A 20,914-nucleotide genomic window follows, 5' to 3' on the forward strand; every position below is an offset into this window, starting at 1 on the left:
CAAAGCCTGATTCTGCCACACAGTGCCTGGGAAGATGCTGCTGCCAGTTATTTAAAAGTGATACTGAGAGTCTCAGAGAAATACACATATACACACGTGTATTTACTGTGGTACCTGAAGAATACTATACCCCTCATTTGCCTGAATTTTTTTTTTTTCCCCTTCAACAGGAACTGAGTGAGGATTTTCTTCAGATATTGCAGTATGCCTGCAAATGAAAACAGAGGTTTTCTAGAGGTTTTCTAGCTCTTCAGTAAAACAGTTGTAATCCCATTAGTAAGGTCTGCATGGATACCTTCAGGGACAGAAGCACTGACTGCAGTTTTTAAAAAGCTGGAGTAAGGAGGGATAACTGTGCACTTCTTACAATGACCACATTTGTCTATCTCTGCTTTCATGTCCTAGTTCAAACAAATATATTTAAACTGTTTTTTCTCAAATTATTTCTTTCCAGCTATTGATCTCATAAATAATTTGTTGCAAGTAAAAATGAGGAAGCGCTACAGTGTGGACAAAACATTAAGCCACCCCTGGTTACAGGTATTGCTATGAATTCTATGGTTTTTCTATGTCTTTAGGCTCCAAGTCATAAAAAGTTTTCATCTTTAAGCACAATAGTATTATGCAAACCTACAAACCTGTAGATGTTTTCAGATCCTGAGAACCTCATACTCCCTTACCAGTTTATGCCTATTTTATAATTAATTTTTAAAATATTAGATTCCAATAATGAAATCTCTCAGCTTTTCAAAATACACTAAAATTATTTAACATATTTGTTCACCAAGAACATGATATATATAAAAAAACCCTGCTTAAAGTACATTGACTTAATTTTGTCATTACCTGGAGTCTGCAATTCTGATCACAACTAATCAATAGCCTGCCACCTCACAGTCATCAGAACAATGAGTGAAGTTGTAGGCTTTCCAGGAAAAGCCATTAGCCATCTTCAATTAATTTTTCATCTTAAAACAAAATTTCAACATGCTAGAAGCCACTCTCTTCTACTCCTTACATGTTCCTTTTTTTTGTCCTCACAGAAGCCAAATCACTGCATGTTGAAACCCCCAAACAGAATCAGTGCAGTAAGCAGCCCAAACCCATCCCAATGCTCCCAGACAGGGAGAAACTGCAGCCCAGGTCATTGTGCACCTCTATGGAGATGGGCTAAGGCCAGATTTGGACATCAGGTCATGGGATCTCCCGAGGGATCCACATTTGTGTGTAGGAAAGTAACCATGGCACACAGCATAGTCCATAATCCCCAAGGAATCTTTATCCAAACTGAGAACTGAATCCTACTCCAGTACCTTATGTTTACAAGTGTTTGTCAGAGTAGAGGGTGACCTCCTGGAATATGAAGAAAAGGGCTACAACCTTTTACCTGTTACCCCTTCTTCTCCAGGGACCATTCTCCTGCACTTGCTTTCTTCCTCCCTTCACTCTGTTTTCCAGTCACAAAGATGTGACTTTTTCCTTAATCATATAGCGTCTCCTGCAAGGTATTTTTTTACCACCTATACCTTATTTAGCTGTCACAGACTATTGATACATTCTGCTAAATATCCTGTAACATGTTGGTACTAAAGACAGAGTTCAATAAAACTAGGTCATCAAATAAACCTCTAGAAACTAAACTTAACTTTGTAGACAATTTTCATATTTATTACTTAAAAGATTTTTCCATTCTGGAGCAGTAAGGATGCATGTGTGACCTTTAGATTGCTGAGTTAACAACACTTCACATATTATTGGTAGTAAAGGGAATGTGATTTATTCTAAGAATATTAAAACTAACTGTAATTTTGTTTCAGGACTATCAAACCTGGCTAGATTTAAGGGAACTGGAATGTAAAATGGGTGAGCGTTACATCACTCATGAAAGTGATGACTCCCGATGGGAACAGTATTCAGGAGAACACGGATTGCAGTATCCAGCACACCTTATCAGTCCAACTGCTAACCATAACGAAAACACCAAGCTAGAAGAAACAGAAATGAAAGCCCTCAGTGAGCGTGTCAGCATCCTTTAAGTTGCATCCTTTATAATCTGTCAAAACACTGTGGAATTAATAAATACATACGGTCAGGTTTAACGTTTGCCTTGCAGAACTGCCATTATTTTCTGTCAGATGGGAACAAAGCTGTTATGCTGTTACACTGTTGATGTATCTGAGTTGCCAAGACAAATCAACAGAAACATTTTTTGTGTGACCAACTGTGTTGTATTTACTAAAGTTCCCAGAAACACTAAACTTGTTATTGTGAATGATTCATGTTGTATTTAATGTATTAAAACCTGTCTCCACGGTGCCTTTGCAAACTAGTGTTTTTCTTACTTGAGCCTCATTTTGGTAAGAGAGAACTTTCCATGAAGACTGGGGGGTTTATTTGTGCATCGTTAGTATTGTAATTGTAAGCAAACTCTTGAAGAGTAGATTATAACTGCTGTTCTGTGAACAACTTCTACCATTTGGATAAGAGCTTTATTTAGTGTCAAAAAAAAAAAAAAAAAAAAGAAAAAGAAAAAAATAATGGATTGCATAGCAGTGTACAGTTTCGAATCAGATAACCTGTGTGTCTGTGCTTGTGTGTGTAGATACATGGACACACACTCTATAACTTGCTTTTAAACCTAAATGCCTTAAGTAATGTAAACTGCAGCATATGCCTGTTGTATTTCACCTTTTCTTAAAGTATTATTCTCTAATATGTACATTCAGAAGCTAAATATCTTGTCGACTTTGTGTATGTTTTCAATAAAAGTCTTGTTAAAATACATTCATTTGATTCACCTTTCTGTTTAAAGTATCCGTGGTGTGGCACCAGAATTAAGTGGAGTAAATTAATTCATCATTAAGAAGCCCATGTGAAGGTTGGTAGGAAAATTTTGGCAGATAGCCTGGGTACCTGTAAAACACACTTTATAAGAAGCTAATTGGACTGAGTTTAAATCAAGTGCAGTACTGAAACATAGGGGGAGAGCAGAGAAGTTGATGACACTGATTTTGTACCAGTGAAATTTATGGGGATTTAGTTTTTAGAGAAGTGTAGTGCTTCTGCTTTTCACTGAGTTCCATTGAACTGACAAGATAACATAGATCCCTTCTGCTCTCTTTCCCCTGAAAATTTTAAAGATACTAATTTTCACTTCTAACAATTACTTGGTGCTCCAACACTAACCTGTCTAGCTTTAACTATAAGAGAGGTTCAGGCTGCACAGTAAGAAGTGCCAGAGTAACTCAGAGAGAAGCTGATAATTATGCCAATGCCACAGGCTATCTTTGAAAAAAATCACATGATATGCAGGTACTGAAGAGATTAAAAAAGGTGAGCTACCTGGTATGAGAGGCAGAAGTGTGCAATAAAGGCCACATACAGTAAGCCTCTACACACCAAATCTTGGCTTCACATTGCTTTTAAAGTTATTTCCTTTTCATCAGATAAATACACTTTTTCCTAAAAGAAGAGCTTTGTCCAGATGAAGTTTATGCCAGATGCCATATGTGACCCAAAGCCAGCAGAATCTTACTTATTTTACACATCTACTGGACAAATGGTGTGTACTATAAAAGAAATGAAGCAAACTTACCTTTATTCAATCAGGAAAAATATATTTTTAATTTATTTTATAGAAATTTAAAAATTATTGTAAAAAATTATATATACATCTCTTTCTCTTCCCTGCCTCTTTTCCTCTCCTCCTACTGTCAAAAAAGAAATCCTTTTCCACTTCATCTGTACCCTGAGAGAAGCTTTCTGATAATACTCACCTTGTAACATGTTCTAAAACAACTGGTTGTGCAGAGTTCAACTGTGCTGACTTTTCTGCCATGCAGTAATGTCTGTATTTTCAGTCAGGACTTTTCTACAAGGCTAATTTTGGCCATAATTTCTTTTTCATTCAGCCTCAATCTTCAATGAGATGTAAAATATGCATCAAGCCAAACTAAGGCTGATTAGCAAATTTCTCTTAAGTAAAAGTGTATACATATGTTTCAAACTCTGGAAGGTGGAGAGTTAGACTCACGGATATATAAAAATTATATTCTGTTCTTTTAACAGCTCCAGGAGTCAATCAAAATTAAGTAACTTTTTTATAAAGAAATTGAGGAGAATTTACAAAATCATAGAATTTTTTCAGGTGCTGATATCTTGAATGTTCATAAGGAGTTATGGCCTTGGAGAAGCTCCTTAATATTGTCTCATTCCTCTGTGTTAACCAGTAACAGAGAGCTCTGCTTTCATATTGATCAATGTAGCTGAGTCAGCATTTTATTACTGGCTTGTTTTTGTTTACAGTTAGTGTACCAACCCTTGAGCAAAGGTGATTTTGAACAATACAGTCAAATTCTTAAAAATAGCAAATAATGAACTACCATTCTCTTTTCAAGCATGGACACCCATGAGAGGAATAAAAGCAAAGAGCTTCACAGCTTATAGCAGCATCTCCAAGAAACTGAATGACAACACCAAAACCAACACAACTTTCAATGAAGGAAGGGCACTGAGTACTTAACCTAAGCCTCATCATCTGCTGGTTTCTTCCATAGAAATGCTTAGCATGCATAAGGGTTTGCTAAGCAGAGACCTATTTTGATAAAAACATTTAATCTCATGGAGCACTTTTGATAAACTGTTTGCCAACAGAGCCGGGACAAAAGTATAAATGCAGTACTACTTGGTGAAACTTTCTGACTAGCTACTAAACATAATTTCAAAGGAACTCTTAGTACTAGAGGCATAGATTTTTTTCTTTCCTCCCCATCCCTGTTTTGGTTTTTTTTTGTTTTGTTTTGGTTTTTGTTTTTTTGTGGGGTTTTTTTGGTTTTTGTTTGTTTGTTTGTTTTTGTTGGGTTTTTTTTTTTTTTTTTGAATGTTGAAGCTTGCTTCATTGCTTTAAGGAACTTTTGCAAATATTCATTGCTTTACAAAAGAAAAAAAAAAATAATCTGCTGTTAGCCAGTATAATAAATTGAAATTTTCCCTGCTGCTGTTCAGAAATGTTGCACTGTGAAATTTGAACTGCTTGCAGTTCATCCAGACAGATGAATTCACTGATTCCTAACTCAAAGCCTAAATGGAAACTTGCTCTTCCAGATACATCAGCATCAAAGTGTAACTGAGGCAAATCAGGGATTATGTTGTCCTACATAATTTTCCTTTGCTGATTTTACTCAGGGAAAAGGAATGGTGGGCTGTTCTGCAGCAGTGTTGCCGTGACCTTTGCATTTTCCATTAGGCCAAGAGTTCCTGTGCATGCATCACAGAAGCAAAAGCTACAATGGTTATGCTGTATGTAAATACTGAACTGAGGATCTATTGATGGTTATTTCCTTTTCTGATGCCATACTGTGTATGATATACATCTACCTCTGTCAGTATGTTTATTGTGTCAAAGCTTAGCTGTGGTGTTCAGAGTAATAGCCAATGTGTACTTGGAAGCTAGAACTTCTGATTTATGTTTTCCATTTTCACTCCTATTATCTTTTTTCATTCAGGTAGCTTTCCTTATCCACTTTCTTGTCCAGGCAGTTTGACTAACTCAGCAAATAGGGTGAACAAACAGCATGTACCTACACAACTTGTGCCGCTCAGCTGCCACACAGCTGCTTGGCCACGCGTGAGCTTCCATCCACACCCTCATGTCCTAGGATGGGAATTGCTGTCAGTGGGCCTTGTATCCCATTATCTCAGGTACTCCATCACACCTCCTTCTTCTCACTTTACCAGGATCTCTTTAAAACTATTTGGATGTTCTGCCTTGCCCTTTTCTTCCCTCTCCCTCCTCTGTCCTCTCTACATCTCACTACTGAAAAACCTTCCTAAAATCTCACCTCTGCAGTAGTTGAAAAGTTTTAAATCCTGACCTCCTGGCAAGGCAACAACCATCTGTTTTTTGTGTCAACTGTCTTTTTTTTGTTTGAGAGGTTAAACTAACCAGTTTTATTTCTTTCACATTATTGCATAAATCAACACCTCTCTTCACACCTGAATTTTTCCTAGACAATAAAATTGTAGAGGTGACATTGAAAATGCTAGCAAGATGAAAAAAAAGTACCCTAACCCTTGCTGGGACTAATGGGAACATATACTTGACATCCCATGAAATTAGAGAGAAGACAAAAAATAAAACTCCCAAGGAAATTTTAAGAATTAAACACTAGGCAAGTTAATTCCCATAAACTACTTCAGTCCATAACACAGAGGTAGAAAAATCAGAGTTGAGTAATAATGGATTATGGTGCAGTATTATTAGATAGGTGTACCAAAATACCAACATCTGTGAACCAGATTCCTGCCCCTGTAGGCCCCAAACTTTGCTCAGTTTATCACTTCCCTGGAGACACTATTTATTTATTTAATTTCCACAAAGGCAAGCTATAATTTATTCTGGCAACAAAAGAAGCCAGCCACATACTCCGCTGGCCACCTTTTACCTCAGCACCAGACCTATGACTTCTTGACCAAAAGTCTCATATTCCTGAAGTTTACTGTGCATGTACCAGATGGGAAAGAGCTCAACAAAATCAAATGTAAACCAGAGGAACTGTCTTGGTAGGTCAGATACTTTTCAGAGGTGACAAATTTGACACCTGAATAGGTTGCAGAGTTTCATCTTGCTTCTTGCTTAGCTTGTTCCTAACAACAGAAATCAAGGTCTACTGGGTGAGCTGATACTTGTCTGTACTTCTCACTGAATCTTTCCTTTGCGTAGGTGAAGAACAGGGAGCATACATTATACGAAGTGTGAACTATTTTGCTGCCTTACTAAGCACACCTACAAACTTGAGCATCAGCTGTTCACAAATCAAAATTTATGAAAAGTCTACTTATGTTCTGGACTGAAGTGTTGCTATTTTAAAAGGTCTCATGAAATGAAATGTTTTGCCTGGGCATCCAAGCACTAAGGTCCTACGCCCTAGAGCGTCTAGCTCTGCTGTGAGCCTGCAGAGCCCCAGGCCTCACGCTGCAGAAGTCTGCCAGGCAGGGTGCCAACCAGGGGAGCTACAAGGAAAAGAGGCACAATGAAAATGTGCCTTTAAGGCAAATACCAAAATCTGCAAGCACGTGTGTGCTGCCAAATTTTGACGAAAATTGGCAGATTCTGTTGAAGTATTTCTAGCCAGACAAACTATTTTCCAGGATGAATTTGTTATGCGTTTGCCAGCTACAACTTAAATAGTTTCCAACATAACTTCCAAAATGAATAGTGACTTACTGCTGGTGACCTCTTACACTTTTAATGGGGACTGATTTTTTTAGAACATCCTAGTAACTCTCTTTGAAAAGCAAGTAGTTCATTTTGATTCCACTGTTGACTTAGGCATACAAAGACATGAGTTAATTTTAAGCAGTTAGGTCACTAAATTTAATAAGTGGAAAGTATACTGACATATTCTTAAGAAAAAAAAAATTACTTGAGGGACCTAGCTTACATCTACTAAGTAAGCAGCTGCAGCTGTTTAAGCTGTCATTGTCTCAGCCCCTAGCTGTTCTTACTGGCCTTAGAGCAAAAATAGACCATTTCAACTTTTCTTGTTGATGCTCAAAAGCATCTGAGCACAATTTTTATCCTAATGTTTAATTTAATTTGCCTGATTGTGAATTAGAGCTGTGATGCTCCATTCTGACAGCTCTGCCACAGGGAGATGACTGTAAAAGGGGCAGGAGGAAGAGTGAGGGTGTTTCACTGATGGAGCCACATTTGCCAGAATTCACCTGCCAGAGTCCTTCACTGCATTTCTCAGCAGTGAATTAGAGGTTTGCAAGCCTGGATCCCTGAGGGTTTCTAGGTGTCTCGGGCTTCCTGAGTTCTTCTGAAATAGGATTCAGTGTCCTCAGTGAGTAACCAAGGATTGATGAGGTATCTGACACTTTTGATCATGGCATTGTATCTCTACATTGTGTTCACCACAGATGAACACTACACAGGTGTTATAAAGAGGAATCCTAACAAAAACAAAAATCAAGGTGATGTTACAAGCCCATAAGCATGTAAAATGTATATATCTTATGCTGAAATCTGCCAAGAGGAATTGTGTTCAAAAGCATGAACCAGCAAGAATATTCATTGCACGAAGTGGTGAAAATTTAGCTTAGGCATTTGGCTCACAGCCCCAGGCTGGAAAACCTCTAATATGCAAAGTGAGACCTAGTATTAGAAACATAATGACTGTGGTCTTTCATAAGGAAATAAGGAACTCTTAATGGGAAGCACTTCTATGTTCCTAGGTTGAACTTGACTTTGCTTAATTCTAGTGGTAGTTTCTGTACATCAAAGTTACATTTGGAAAATGGGCCAGTTCAAGATTAACAGATTAACTGCTTGGAACGTCTTTTTCATATTCATTCTGGCCTGAAAACAGCCTCCCTTGCTTAAAAAAATATCTGTGTATATGCATAGACATTAATGAAAAGTTTGAAGAGCTCCTATTAAACAATCAAAGCATCATCAGAAAGTATTATATATTTAAAATGGAAATACCTCTTCATAATCTCAGAATTTGGTGAAACATGAAAAAAAAATAATTTCACAGACTGTTGTTTTTCAAGGTCACAACACTTCAGAAAATTCAGAGAAAGCTGTAGGATTAGGATGATAAATCTACACTTGGAAACTGGAAAGAATACAAAGCAAAAACTGTGAAATATCCAGAATGCAGTTTCTCTATTTGCAACTCCTGAGATGGAGTTAATATATATATATATATATATATACGTATAATACCTTTACCTTTCCAAAAAAAGTATTACTATGAGCTACTTGTCTGTGAGAGAGTAGGCAAATGCTACTGTTCATACTTCACAGCTGGAGTAATACAGTTTTAAATTAATGAATTGACTTGCTCAAAACAATCTCAATTTAAAAAAAAGTCAACCTCAAAAGCAGTCTCAAAACACAGTCTCTTCACAGTCAGACATTATCCCAGCTTATATTGTAGTTTTCCTAGGGAACTAATGACATTTAGATAACACAGCATTCAAAAATATGCAGGAATGTACAACATTGTACAGCCCCTCATTATGTTACTATATTTAACTCCATTTGTAGATGGCAAACTGACAAAGAAAGTAAATGAATGACTTGGGAACAGAGAGAAGTAATCTGGAACTCAAAGCCAAGAGAATGCAGACATATTAGCAGATGTTTTCTTACCTTCCAGATCAATTTGGATGCGCCCAAGGAATATGCACCTTTAGATGAGATGTTCTGTGGTAGGCAAAGTCTACACCATGCATGTTAAGTAGTAACTGCAATCCATTTACAAACTTTTTGTCACAGATTTTAACAACTTGTAAACATACAACCTTCCCTGCAACTACAAAGGTCACAATGTCCACATGCTAGCTACTGAGAAAAGGCAGAGCCCTTGAAGTCCTCATGACAGGCAGTAGTTATCTGTGATAGATACATGGTCTTCTGACCTCATTCAGCACAAAATCTCTTAGTCCATGGCTAACAAAGTACTATGACAAAGTAGGATATAGTTTCCTAGTACCTTAAACTGCACCTGTGCATCTCCTATCCTTTTGCAAAATGTGGAGCACCTCTCAATGAATATCCAGAAACCAATCTTGCCTTACAATGTAATGAAGAATACACACACACAAAGAGTAGTGTGTGACTGAAAGGTAATAGCATTTAAATCTTTCACAGTGCTACATAAAAATAGCATGGCTGCAATGACATGTTTTACTCTTTTGATGAAGAGGATGGAGGTATCAGTGACTGAATTAGAACTATCACTTCTGCTGCTGCTTCTTTCCCAGCTTTCCAGGCAAAGCTGACCTTGCCTGTACCTGGAATCATCTTGTGGCTGAGGTTCCAGAGGACACTTTTGGTTTAAAAGCCTAAGGACCCTTTTCTCCTTGCACAATCCATTGCATACACCGAGTGCCTTTTGTATCTCACAGACCTTTTTTTTTTTCCAGACTTACTCTAGATCTGCCAGATACTTTTGCTTGAAACGAGGCTCATGCAGCTTTGGGGCAGAAAGAAGACTGTATATTATCTCTTTGACTTCTACAGCAGACAGCTTATATCAGGTTACAAAAATACCTTCTTGTCTCTGGAGAAGGAAACAACAGAGTGGGAAGACTAGGCAGTGCAGAGTTGCAGGGCTAGTATAATAAATACTGCAGTATTTTTTGTGTTTAATAACTCTGCTATCACAGATGTTGAAAATTATGGTCCACATATACCATGTGTAATTTATTTTGCTGAGACTTGTTAATGTATTCATGGCCTTATGAGTAACAAAATTATTTATTTGTTATTCTAATTCTCTCTCAATATTTATACTTTTTTTGGGGGGGTAAGCTGGGGCTTTTTACTAGTAAAATTGTATCACTACAGACTCCACAGTAAACATATTTATATGAGCACGAAAGTCTCTTACTGCTCTTACAGGTTAAATCTCTATTAATACAGAAATAGGTATGCAAGTATGGCTAGAGCCAGACAATACTATCACTTTAACCAAATCCACAGAAGTAACACAACTTCACTGTTCAGACAAAGCCTTATCCTCCCTTTTCAAGTCACTTTGCCAAGCTGCTGTCATCAATTTATGATGTAGACAATTGTGCATTAGCCTGACACCACCAAAGCCTGACACCACCTACTCCTTCTGAGACAAGTGGATAATTATTACCATCCTAGATTGAATTCAAACTAGTGATCAAAGATGAAAATCCCAGGGTATAGCCAATTTTCAGAGCCATCCAATAACCAGACCTTGTGTTATCTGATTTGCGTAACTGTGAAATAAGGGACTGTATGATTTTATTCCATTCCAAATATCTTTTCATAGTTTTGAGGGATTTTTTTGTAGTAGATACTTATTAACAACTTCTTATTTCCAACTCAGTGCAGTCTTTATTATTAAAATGTAATTTCAACAAGGACCCATCCTTACAAAACTGTAAATGCTGAAATTGTATAGGACATCTCTCAGTAGAGAGATAGCTTTTCCTGTTACAGTCCTTTCAGCCTCACTTCTAAGTAATTCTCATGCAATTTGCAGTCTTTCAGCCATAGAAGGAGCTTTGTGTATTTGTGTACCTTGCCACCTCCTGGCCATCCTGGATATCTGCATAAATGAGTTTGTTAGCTGAGATGCATAACGAGGCCTGAGGCTTTTCTAAAATTAATCAGTGATCACTCTGTTTTTACAAAGCCCTAGGCATATATAAAGTATGCAATGTGCCAGTCTCCTAGGACATTTTAAGGTGAAAAGAAAACATTTTGTTATAAGATAGGTAGTAAGTCTCCTCCCATCTACTGTTAGAATATTTCAGAGTTTTCACTGCTGATGCTAATCACTCTGTTTTAGCACAATAAGGTTCTCCTCTGCCTTCAATTTCCATAACAAAGCAATAGCTTATTTTTAAATATAGAAGCAGATGCCCAACAGCTAGGAATCAATATAGTACTTCTGGCAGCTTGTAGTCAGCAGAGCTCCCAGTGCAATGCTGCCAAGCTATTTACAGGCAGACAGTTCCAGATAAATTTTAAAATAATGCTGCATAGAAAGAGTACTGAATGCTCCACTTTCTGTTCAAAAGCATTAGTCAAGAAGACTTATAACTAAAATACATTCATTGAAATGATTAGCCCTTTAATTGATAATTAACATATTGTGCAAAGTGCCTATATGAAGTAAAAGGTTACCTTGCATAAAAATCATTAAACAATTTGAATATAAAAAGATCCTGAAAGCTCCTTAGAACAGTTAGTCAAATAAAAGATGTGCTCATAGGAGTAAAAATTAATCCAGTTTAGTTATACTGACAGAAGCCAAATGCAATGTTTTCTCTCTACATCTAAGTAGTTTTTATCTGAAATACAGACAGCACAGTGGAAAACAAGTTAAAAAAAACCCCACAACTAAACTGTAATGAGATCCATTTGGGGATACAAAGCAACCTAAAATTCATGTGACCAGATTGTTGCTCTTGGACTTCTTTCTTCTATTAATGCTTCTTGATAGTCTTCCTGTTTGGTCTCTCCATTCAGCTTTCAAACTGAACAGTATCTGGTCTCTAATACATATATACAAATATAGAGATACGTGTAAATATATATATATATGTATATAAAACTTTTACAGTTTGTTATTCACCATTTTTATTGCAATCACCTCCAACTTCTGTGTTTTTAAAGTCTACCTTCAGTAAAGTTTTCTGCACACAGAACTGGATACTGAACTCTAGGAGGCAGTTAAGTGTGTAGTTCATGTCTATCAATCATTAGAGTTCCCTAAATATATATTCTGCCATTTACATAATTTTACCTCACCCAGAAGATGTGCACTTCAGGCCCCCTTCCTTCGTAAATTGTTGTATTCTAGTTCAAACACTACTGGGGGTAACTTTTTCCCTATTTCCCATGCTATGATTTCAGCTTGTCTGTACTTCAGGCACTACATGTGAACAGAAACTGTCTCTTCCTCTGGAATATCCTCCTGCGCAATTCTTGCATGAGCTCTCCCCAGACTGCTCATGTTTGGTCTCCTTTATGTGTTTTTGGAATAAGACCTACTTCCAACAAGGCTTTTCTGCTAGAGGCTCTTTACATTTGTCAGCTGCAGGGCTGAAGTAGCCACTTTGGTACTGAATTATCTTTGCATCTTCTCCTCCTTAGGTGAGAAGATTTGAGAAGATGCAACAGGACGAGCATGGTAAAATACAGGGAAATAGGTGAAAAATGAAAATACAAGACAGCTTTCCTTCAGTCAAAGAGGTGCACTTGAGAAAAGCAGAGGTGGTGTCTGATTAAGTATCAGAGTATGATATTGTTGTTCAAGTGAAGAGGAGAGTAAGTTTGGGGTTGGTTTCCAAGCATAGTGATGTAAGGAAAAAACCCAAACATTGCATCAAAATAGAAACTACAGCAGCAAAGTCCTTACACACATTCCCATTTGTAAGTGAAGTTAATCCATAAGTTCAGGAGGCTATATATATCTGTAAAGGTAGCTGTCTGGTTACCCAGCAGAAATTTTTGTATCAACTCTAAGTAAAGTAAAAGCCAAATTTAGCATCACTAAGATGTTTACCAATTTACAGGAATTGTATTACAGGTTAGATTAGCTACTATGTTGTGCTGAACTAGTATACAAGCACTTTGAAAAATTTAAGGATCTTTACATGTCTTGTGAAGGGCAAACTACCATCATTCCTGTTACATATTCTTCCTGTCAATAAAAAGCAATGAGATGTATCTCAGTTAAGCAGTTTTTTTTTCTCCAGTAACAACAAAGTCCGTGGTAGAAACAGAATTAGAGCTCTAGAAAATTATTTTACAATACTTTTGCCACAATAAAAAACATGAAATCTTTTGTGTAAGTGGAGGAAATTATTGCATAAATTCAGGACAACATTTTTCTTCAGTATAATATAAGGTAATTAGATGAATTACTTGGTCATTTTATTTGTACTACTGTGATGCCTTAGTACTTCCAAACTCAACAGCACTTTATTTCTTAGATCTCCTGTAAAGTGAGCCCTTCCAAAACTCTGAAGATGGCTTTCAGATATTATTAGTCTCATTCAAAATTTTAAGGCAGTGTTCCTACTGACTTAGCCATGCCATCAGTCTTCTCCAGTGTACAGTTCCTTTGCTCGTTTGTCAAATATTCTTGAACCCCTTCTGAACCCCACCATTGCTTTCCACACGTGCTGGTTTAGGATCTGTACTGGTATGCACATCCACTGCCTTCAGTGAGAGTCATCTACTTTTACCCCATTTTAAATTATTTGATACTTATGAAAGCAAGAAATGAAAGATACTTGGGTAGGGGAAAAAAATGCAATCTTTTCAAAAAAGTATTTTCTAAAATGCACCACTGTGTAATCTTGTTTCCCATTTGAAAATGCCTAATAAAAAATTTTTGAAAAATAGCAGACAAAGGAATCTAAATTATTTTGTTTAACTCTCTTCAGTGTAACGGTGTCAAAATAGGAAGTACAAGTATTCAACAAGTTTGTGGGGGCAAAGATTAGCTTAGCAAATTGCTACCAGGAGATGGCACCATTAACAAAATAATTTGAGTGCCACATACACGTTCCTCTCAACCATCTGCATGGCAGAGGCCTTTGACAGTTCCAGGTGTTGTGTGAGCCAGATCCTCCAAATCATTTATCCAGGCAGCCCTCACATGTGAGTGATCTAAAGTTTGGGGAAGGGACCCTGCGTGCTGTGTGACTGGTGGTTCCTTTGCTTGGGTTGGCAGATCAGGACCTGTGATGACTTCTCAAACACAGGAAAAGACTAATAGTTACTGGCCATTATTTTCCTACCTGAGAAATACATATTGATTTGGGTAAGGGATTGAGGCTATATGTACCTATTTATTTATTTCTAACCTTACTCTGCACTATACAGGCTACAGCTAAGTTGCATGAAGAACTGAATGCAAATTCTCAGAGAAGGTCTGATGTGGACTGGCTCCGATTACAGTTGTAAGAGCTGAATAAGAAAAATCAAATGCTCCTTCCAGGAGACTGAAGGCATGACATTCTTTATCATCTTCCAGCATCTCCAATGCATAACATTAAGTGATTTCATATTTACAAGTCTGCTGGGGATCCAATTTAAAACGGCAAAATCTAAAGGCTTTGAAACTTCACCACATTCAGAGAACATCCCCGTGGTCAAATCAGTCCTGTGGAAGGTGAAGGAAAGATTTTGGTTGATTACAATAATGTCAGAATTTCACCTGTTGACAGCAGACAAGTTGGATCTTTGTACTCACGCAGCTTGCAGTATTGGATCCCTTGTGTGACAGGAAGCAAAATATTTGCCATGTGTTTCATTTCAGTTTCAAGCACGTCAGGTTTTGAATCCTCTCAGTTAAGTAATTGATGTTTGAATGCCCTGTCCCCTGGTTGGTATTTTAAAATAAACCTTGCTATAGCACAGATTATGAATCAAAACAGCTGCTGTAGCTGAAAGTACTTAAACAGCAAGATGGCTCTCTGTGAATCAGAGTAACAAATCTCAGATCTATTGCTTCAGCTCATGTATTTTGTTTAAAAGATTCATTATATAGACCTGGTGCTTTTTTTTTTTTTTTTAATATGTGCCCCCCATCACTTCCTGCCAAAAAGGAACTGAACAAAAAAAATTCCCCTGTTACCACTATCTGTTGTCAGACTCACATTTCTCATATGCCACAGCATATGAAATAATGAATAAATCTTTTATCTTCTCCAAAAGCAAGTAGAAACAGTTGAAAACAGAGTTTCACAAGCATTGTAGTGGGTGTTTGCAAGACAATCAAACTCTGGCACTGCAGCCCTTCTAGGTTAAAACTTATCTAGATTAAAATTTTTATGTGTTCATTGGGTTCATGGGGAATATTTAGAGGGCTGAATAAAAAACAATAATTGAGTTCAACTTTTTACTTCCTGTTAAGATTAGGACAGGAGCTGCATGTGCATATGACTGTAAACAAGGATGTGAAATCACACAGGGTGTACTCAATGAGTCTTTACTGAACACTGTGATTAAAATGCTGTTGTAAGAAAGATTACATGCAATTTTCTTGGAGCATCTTAGTGCCTATGTAGGCTTTAGGTACAAAGACTTCACTCCTCTACTAATGTGGAAAGCAGAAATTATAGCAGCCATTGTTCAAAACATGCAAAACGACTCAGACAGTAAAATATATGAGCATAGTGATTGAAAACAAACACAAGGACTGAAAGCAAACTAGCGTAGAGATATCAGGAGACCAGGAGGCAAGCTGGCAATATGGTGCTGTTTTACTCATCATAGAAACAGCCTAAACAAAGTGGAAGTGGTGTTATTCTGTCAAAAAGGAAAGAACTCAGGAAAAATCAGCAATTGAAAAACATGGAATTGCGAAAAAAGATGTTCTCGTCTTTTTGTTATTTACAATGGAAAGGGGGAAAAAATGTGCATAATCTTTGTAACAAACCAGCCCTCAGAATCCCTTTGTCATCCTAAGAACAGTCATACACAAGACCAGGCATATTATCTATCTGCTTGGGGTCATTAATAAATGTGATAGTGTTACCCAGTCTTACTACTGCCGAATGATTGTCACAACAGCTGTCCTCATCTTTCTTACCTTTCAGGCTTACTGCTGCAGCTTAGAAACTTGTGCTCTAAGCTTCAGTAAGCCCGTTAAGCTACATCCTCTAAGAAGCTCAAGTAATCTATGTTCTTTCAAAAGCTATGTTTAGTGCAAAATATACCTTACTGCATACAGACATAGCAAAAGATACAATACTTAGAGTTCTCTGAGCAGGCACTACTTTTATCTACATTTCTACTTGCAGTTAAAAATATAGGGATTTAGGCTTAAAGACATTTCAGAAACTATGTTTTTAATTCTACTTGCCTATGACTTATAGTAGTATTATTCTTCGATTGACTGAGTGTGGGTGACAAGTTTCATCGGGGTGAAAGCAGGATCGGTTTTAGTTCCCGTGTCCTTACTGACCATTCATTAGATTGTCATGAGGGAATCCAGCCACTGAATGCTTTAATGTTTGGAGTCTCTGGAGCTGATGGGAAGCCTGAGCACTGCCCTTTAACCTTCTGGCCTCTTGGCTTACTCTTAGATTCCCTCATAAGAGCTGAACCTTGCTGTCCAACTTCCTACCCCAGAAGTATGTCCAAACTCCCATTGTCACTTAAACTCCCTGAAAAGTGAGCTTTCTGGTTTACAATTTAACCCTCCAAGTTCCAAGTCAGCAATTTGACCACACTTTCTGATATCCAAAGTTTTGCCCTCTCTTTTTTAATCTAGGGTTGGTTTTTACTTAAGAAAATGAGGAAGAGTACAAATCTCTGGAAAATTAACAAATACCCCAATTGTAACTCCTTCTGTGATTCTTTCCTTATTTATGAAATTTTTGAAAGTTCATCTGACTAGAGTCAGATTTTCCCAAGGAGAGTATGGCTAAATCCAATACTCCCCAAAGTTGCGAGGAATTATAACTAGAAAAATCAAAATAAGTATTTTATAGCACACTAAAAAAGCTGAAAAGGTTTTGAAACACTTAGGATACACTTCAGGGGGACTTCAAGGGAAGCATTCTGTTAGCCTGAGTTAAGATGAGCAGAGAAGATGCAGACAGTGGAAAGACAATGTGGCAACTTCCCTTTGATTCAGTTGCCACAGGTATGGAAAATACCATGACCAAGGAACATAGATGAAGCTTATAGAGACAATTTTTAATTTTTTTTAAGCCAGAGAAATAATCTGTAGAGCCACTCTAATTTCTTCGACAGACTAGACTGTAGAATCTCATTTTGGATATATTCCATGTCAGGACCCAGAAGTTTTGAATGAATATTATTAGCAAACACTCAGATCTTCGATTAAATACTTCAAAGAGTGAAGAGTTCACCCAGTCACCATCCAGGAAATCTTGCTAAAAAACAACTAAAAAAACTTCCTGACAGAAAATTTATACTCTTGGAGACTTTGCAAAGCACAGGGTCAAGTCACCAGTAACAGAAGAAATGTTTTCTTTGAGATCTATAGAACAACTCTGTTCCACAAACATTCACGCAGTAACTTACTTCTGATACACTTTTTCTGTCCTTATGTTACTTTTTCACGTTTCACAGGAGGAGGAAATGATAAAGGGAAACATGACATATGCTGGAATTGAGCTCCAACTATGCTGACCCTGATCCTCAGTTCCTACAGAGATATGCAGCTATCCTCCCAAACATCCCCCAGTCTATCAGCACTAGCATCCAAGGAATGAAACAACCACCATTCATTGGTTAATATTGCACTATTTTTTATATATTTCTTGGTCTTTGTAGTCCTGGCCAAAATCTTATTTAGTGATCAGTCAAATCATCAGGAAAGGTTCACCAACAATGGAGCTAGTGGGAGCTGAAAGCTGCTGAGGTGCTTCTGTGATCCCAAGCTTAAAGGAGATGTGCTTTGAGGCACATTTCACTGCACTCCAGACATATACCAACAAACCTAGTAAGCTGGGTCTGTCTTTACTGACTTTTAGTAAGTTGGTGCTCCTTTTTCATGTTTTCATATAAATTTTAATATGGTTTATAAGGTGTCAGGTCCATCTACTCATACAAGGTTGCAAAATGTATAGCTTTGAAAAGAACTACCTGAAAATAAGAGAACTAGAGTAATGTTGGAAGGCTTTCCTCTCTCCTTCCTGCCCACTTCACTGAAAGAAGCTGATGAGTATACTAATCGTTAATCCATTTTTAAGTACTGTATTGGTCCTGAGCATAATTTCACTTCCAAATTTCACAGTATTAATAAAGGTTCTTTCTCCCCAAAGGAGTCTCCATTTGAAAGAAGCTCTTGGAAGCTGAAAATAGAACTGATCAAATCGTTTCCATCCAAAGATTTTTGTATGAAGAATTTTGTTTTCAAGGAGCAAATATCCCTTTCAGAAAAAAACCCAAAGGTTAATACAGTTATCTTTCCCAGACAGATAAAGAAAAAAATCAGTTTGCTTCTACAAGAAGAAAGAGTTGAGGCTTAAAGCCCTACAATCTCTGACAAGCTGTACCTATAACCTCTAGGATAGATTTTGTATTATTGCTTTAATCATAGTAAGCAAGCTCGTTTATTCAGAGTGGAAAGATTAAGACATACTCTTTCATAGCTATTTGAAATGAGGATGACATGATATGCCTTTCTAGTCAGTGGGCCTCTGAAATGTCTACTTTTCCCAAGTTTATTCGTAGGCTAAAATTAGAGGTGAGAAAATAAAAACCATCAAGCCCAAGCTACCAGAATGGGTGACCTCTCATAGACATTTTGAATACAATGAAGCTTCTAGAGAAGTGATTCATCTTTATTACAAGGTTCCACAGAAGTGATTTCTTTTTTTTTTTTTTTGCAAAGTACAAGGAACACAGAAGTCAAGTCACTGGGAGAAATGTTCTTCTAAAACTAGAATGAAATCACTACAACAGTGAAAAAAAAAATTAATTTAATTATTGTTTACTAATTATTTTTCTATTACACCATGCATTAGATTTCTGTCTGCTTACTACAGAATACTGGCTACTTCTTTTTCTTTTTCCCTATATCGAATATTCCTTGTTCCTTCAGGCTTTTTAATCACAGCTGTAGACCTTGAAGTTTGCCCTAAACCATGAAAGAACACATGCATAACCTCCACATTACTTAACTAAAAAAGTAGATATTTAGAATTCAATCATCAAAGGGTACCTATGTGTACCTACAAGGTACCACACTGATGGAGGGTCCTGGTTAGGAAAGGCAAAGTAAGGAAAGGCAAGTTAAGAAAATTGTCTTCATAACTTACTTCACAAGTTCAAGGCTTGAATATAAAATTGTGTTGTAATTTGTTATTGATATTAAAATAACCTTCTAGGATACCAGTTAAAGATCAAAGCACATATGAAATATATTAGGTTTATAGTAGGGGGTACACAAAAAAAGGATGCACTTTTCTGGAAGAACTGGGAAGCCATTAAATAAAAGACTAGTTTGACTTTCCTCTCAATATTTTCTTTATTTTTGAAACACCTTGTATGCAGATATCCCATGAAAAAGGTTGTAATATGATTCTTACATACTAGTTTATGATATTCTAATTACTCCAGAGACTGTAGAAACTGGAGAAATTCGTGCAATGCATAACAAGCAACCAACTTTCTCACTCTTCTCTTGGTGCAATTTGTTTTTACCACCTTATCCTAAAAACTAAAAGTGAAGTAAGCTAATAAAACTCATTACCAAGAGAATTTTGGTAACTACAGTCATTAGCATATCTGAAGTTTGTTCTGTGTATTAGCAGCAGTGCTAGGCTGATTTGTAGCAAAGAGCACCTGTCAAAACAAAAGAGTTTCACGCCTCACAGGTTTGAGCCCCAGGTAAGAAACTCAGCCTGGTGGATTGGCTGAAAAGAAGGTGTTGCAACCTGAAACTAAAAAGACTTGTAAGAGAGAAAATGAGATCCCTCTGCGTGCCAATAGGCTCCTGTTTGCTACGATTAAATCCTCTTTGTTTCATTACATACATCAGTGCAAAACCAAACAGCTAGATCTAGATAAAGAGCTTGCAACACACCTTTCTGTCCTTTTCCCTCCCCATCACAATTGCCACCTTTTTTACTGGAGAAGCTTAAAAGAATTGTCTTTGCTCAGACAAAATTGATGAGACCTCTGAGCAGGTGTACAAGACAGCTTTTGGCTTTAAAAAAGTGTGAGGCACTTATGTCAATGACCTGATCGGATGATAAGCGTGCTGGCTTCCTTTGCTTTCTAATTAATTTTCTCTCTTGAAGAGGGTATCTAGAATTGCCTGATGCCTAGGCTAAGTCTTAAAGTCTTAGCATGGATGGAAATTCAACAAAACAATGCTTTTCCTAGGAAAAGAAACCATTGTTAAAGTATATGAGCCTCAACAGAATTAGAAGAGTGTTGTTACTCCCCAGTTTGGAGCAAATGTTTATTTCAGCAGTTGTTTTAGATGATGTCATTAATACAACAGAGTTTCTTTGTCTAAACAAAATAAAGATACTGACAGTATGGTAGCTAGATAAAGCTGGCTGGAACAGGGGTCAGATATACATCTTAATTATCTCTTTTAATCAGGAAATTCATTAAGAGACATTTATTACCATCTACTGTGTTGTAATCACAAGTGACTGTACAGCTTCTTCACAAACACAGATTTCTCCCTGTAGAAGAGGTATACTCCAGCAAGAGAGTGACCTGATCAAGTAATGGCACAGTCTGGATTGAAACAACCCTTGGCACTTTATTTTTATTGAAATGTCAGAGTTCAATGGCAGCACGCTTCCTATAACTCTGAGATGCAGAGGTGAATGGTAAAAATGAGTGTGTCTTTAGCAGAGGTTGATTGTGAAAGAATAGAGTGTTAACAAGCAATTTGTTCGTAAGGCA

The 20,914-nt window shown here is 37.1% G+C and overlaps 1 protein-coding gene across 3 annotated transcripts in view; it reads left to right on the top strand.

Annotated features, from left to right (window-relative positions):
* PRKD1 (protein kinase D1) overlaps positions 1–2,784 on the top strand; it is a 124,924-nt gene extending 122,140 nt beyond the window's left edge. For all 3 annotated transcript variants that reach the window (XM_071746202.1, XM_071746203.1, XM_071746204.1), the window contains 2 exons: positions 455–540; positions 1,818–2,784. In XM_071746202.1, coding sequence (XP_071602303.1) covers positions 455–540; positions 1,818–2,036 — 305 coding nt within the window. In that variant the 3' untranslated portion in view covers positions 2,037–2,784. The remainder of the gene's footprint in view (positions 1–454; positions 541–1,817) is intronic.
* The last annotated feature ends 18,130 nt before the right edge of the window (positions 2,785–20,914 follow it).

The sequence above is a fragment of the Heliangelus exortis genome, chromosome 5, assembly GCF_036169615.1.
Source record: "Heliangelus exortis chromosome 5, bHelExo1.hap1, whole genome shotgun sequence".
Classification (NCBI taxonomy): Eukaryota; Metazoa; Chordata; class Aves; order Apodiformes; family Trochilidae; genus Heliangelus; species Heliangelus exortis.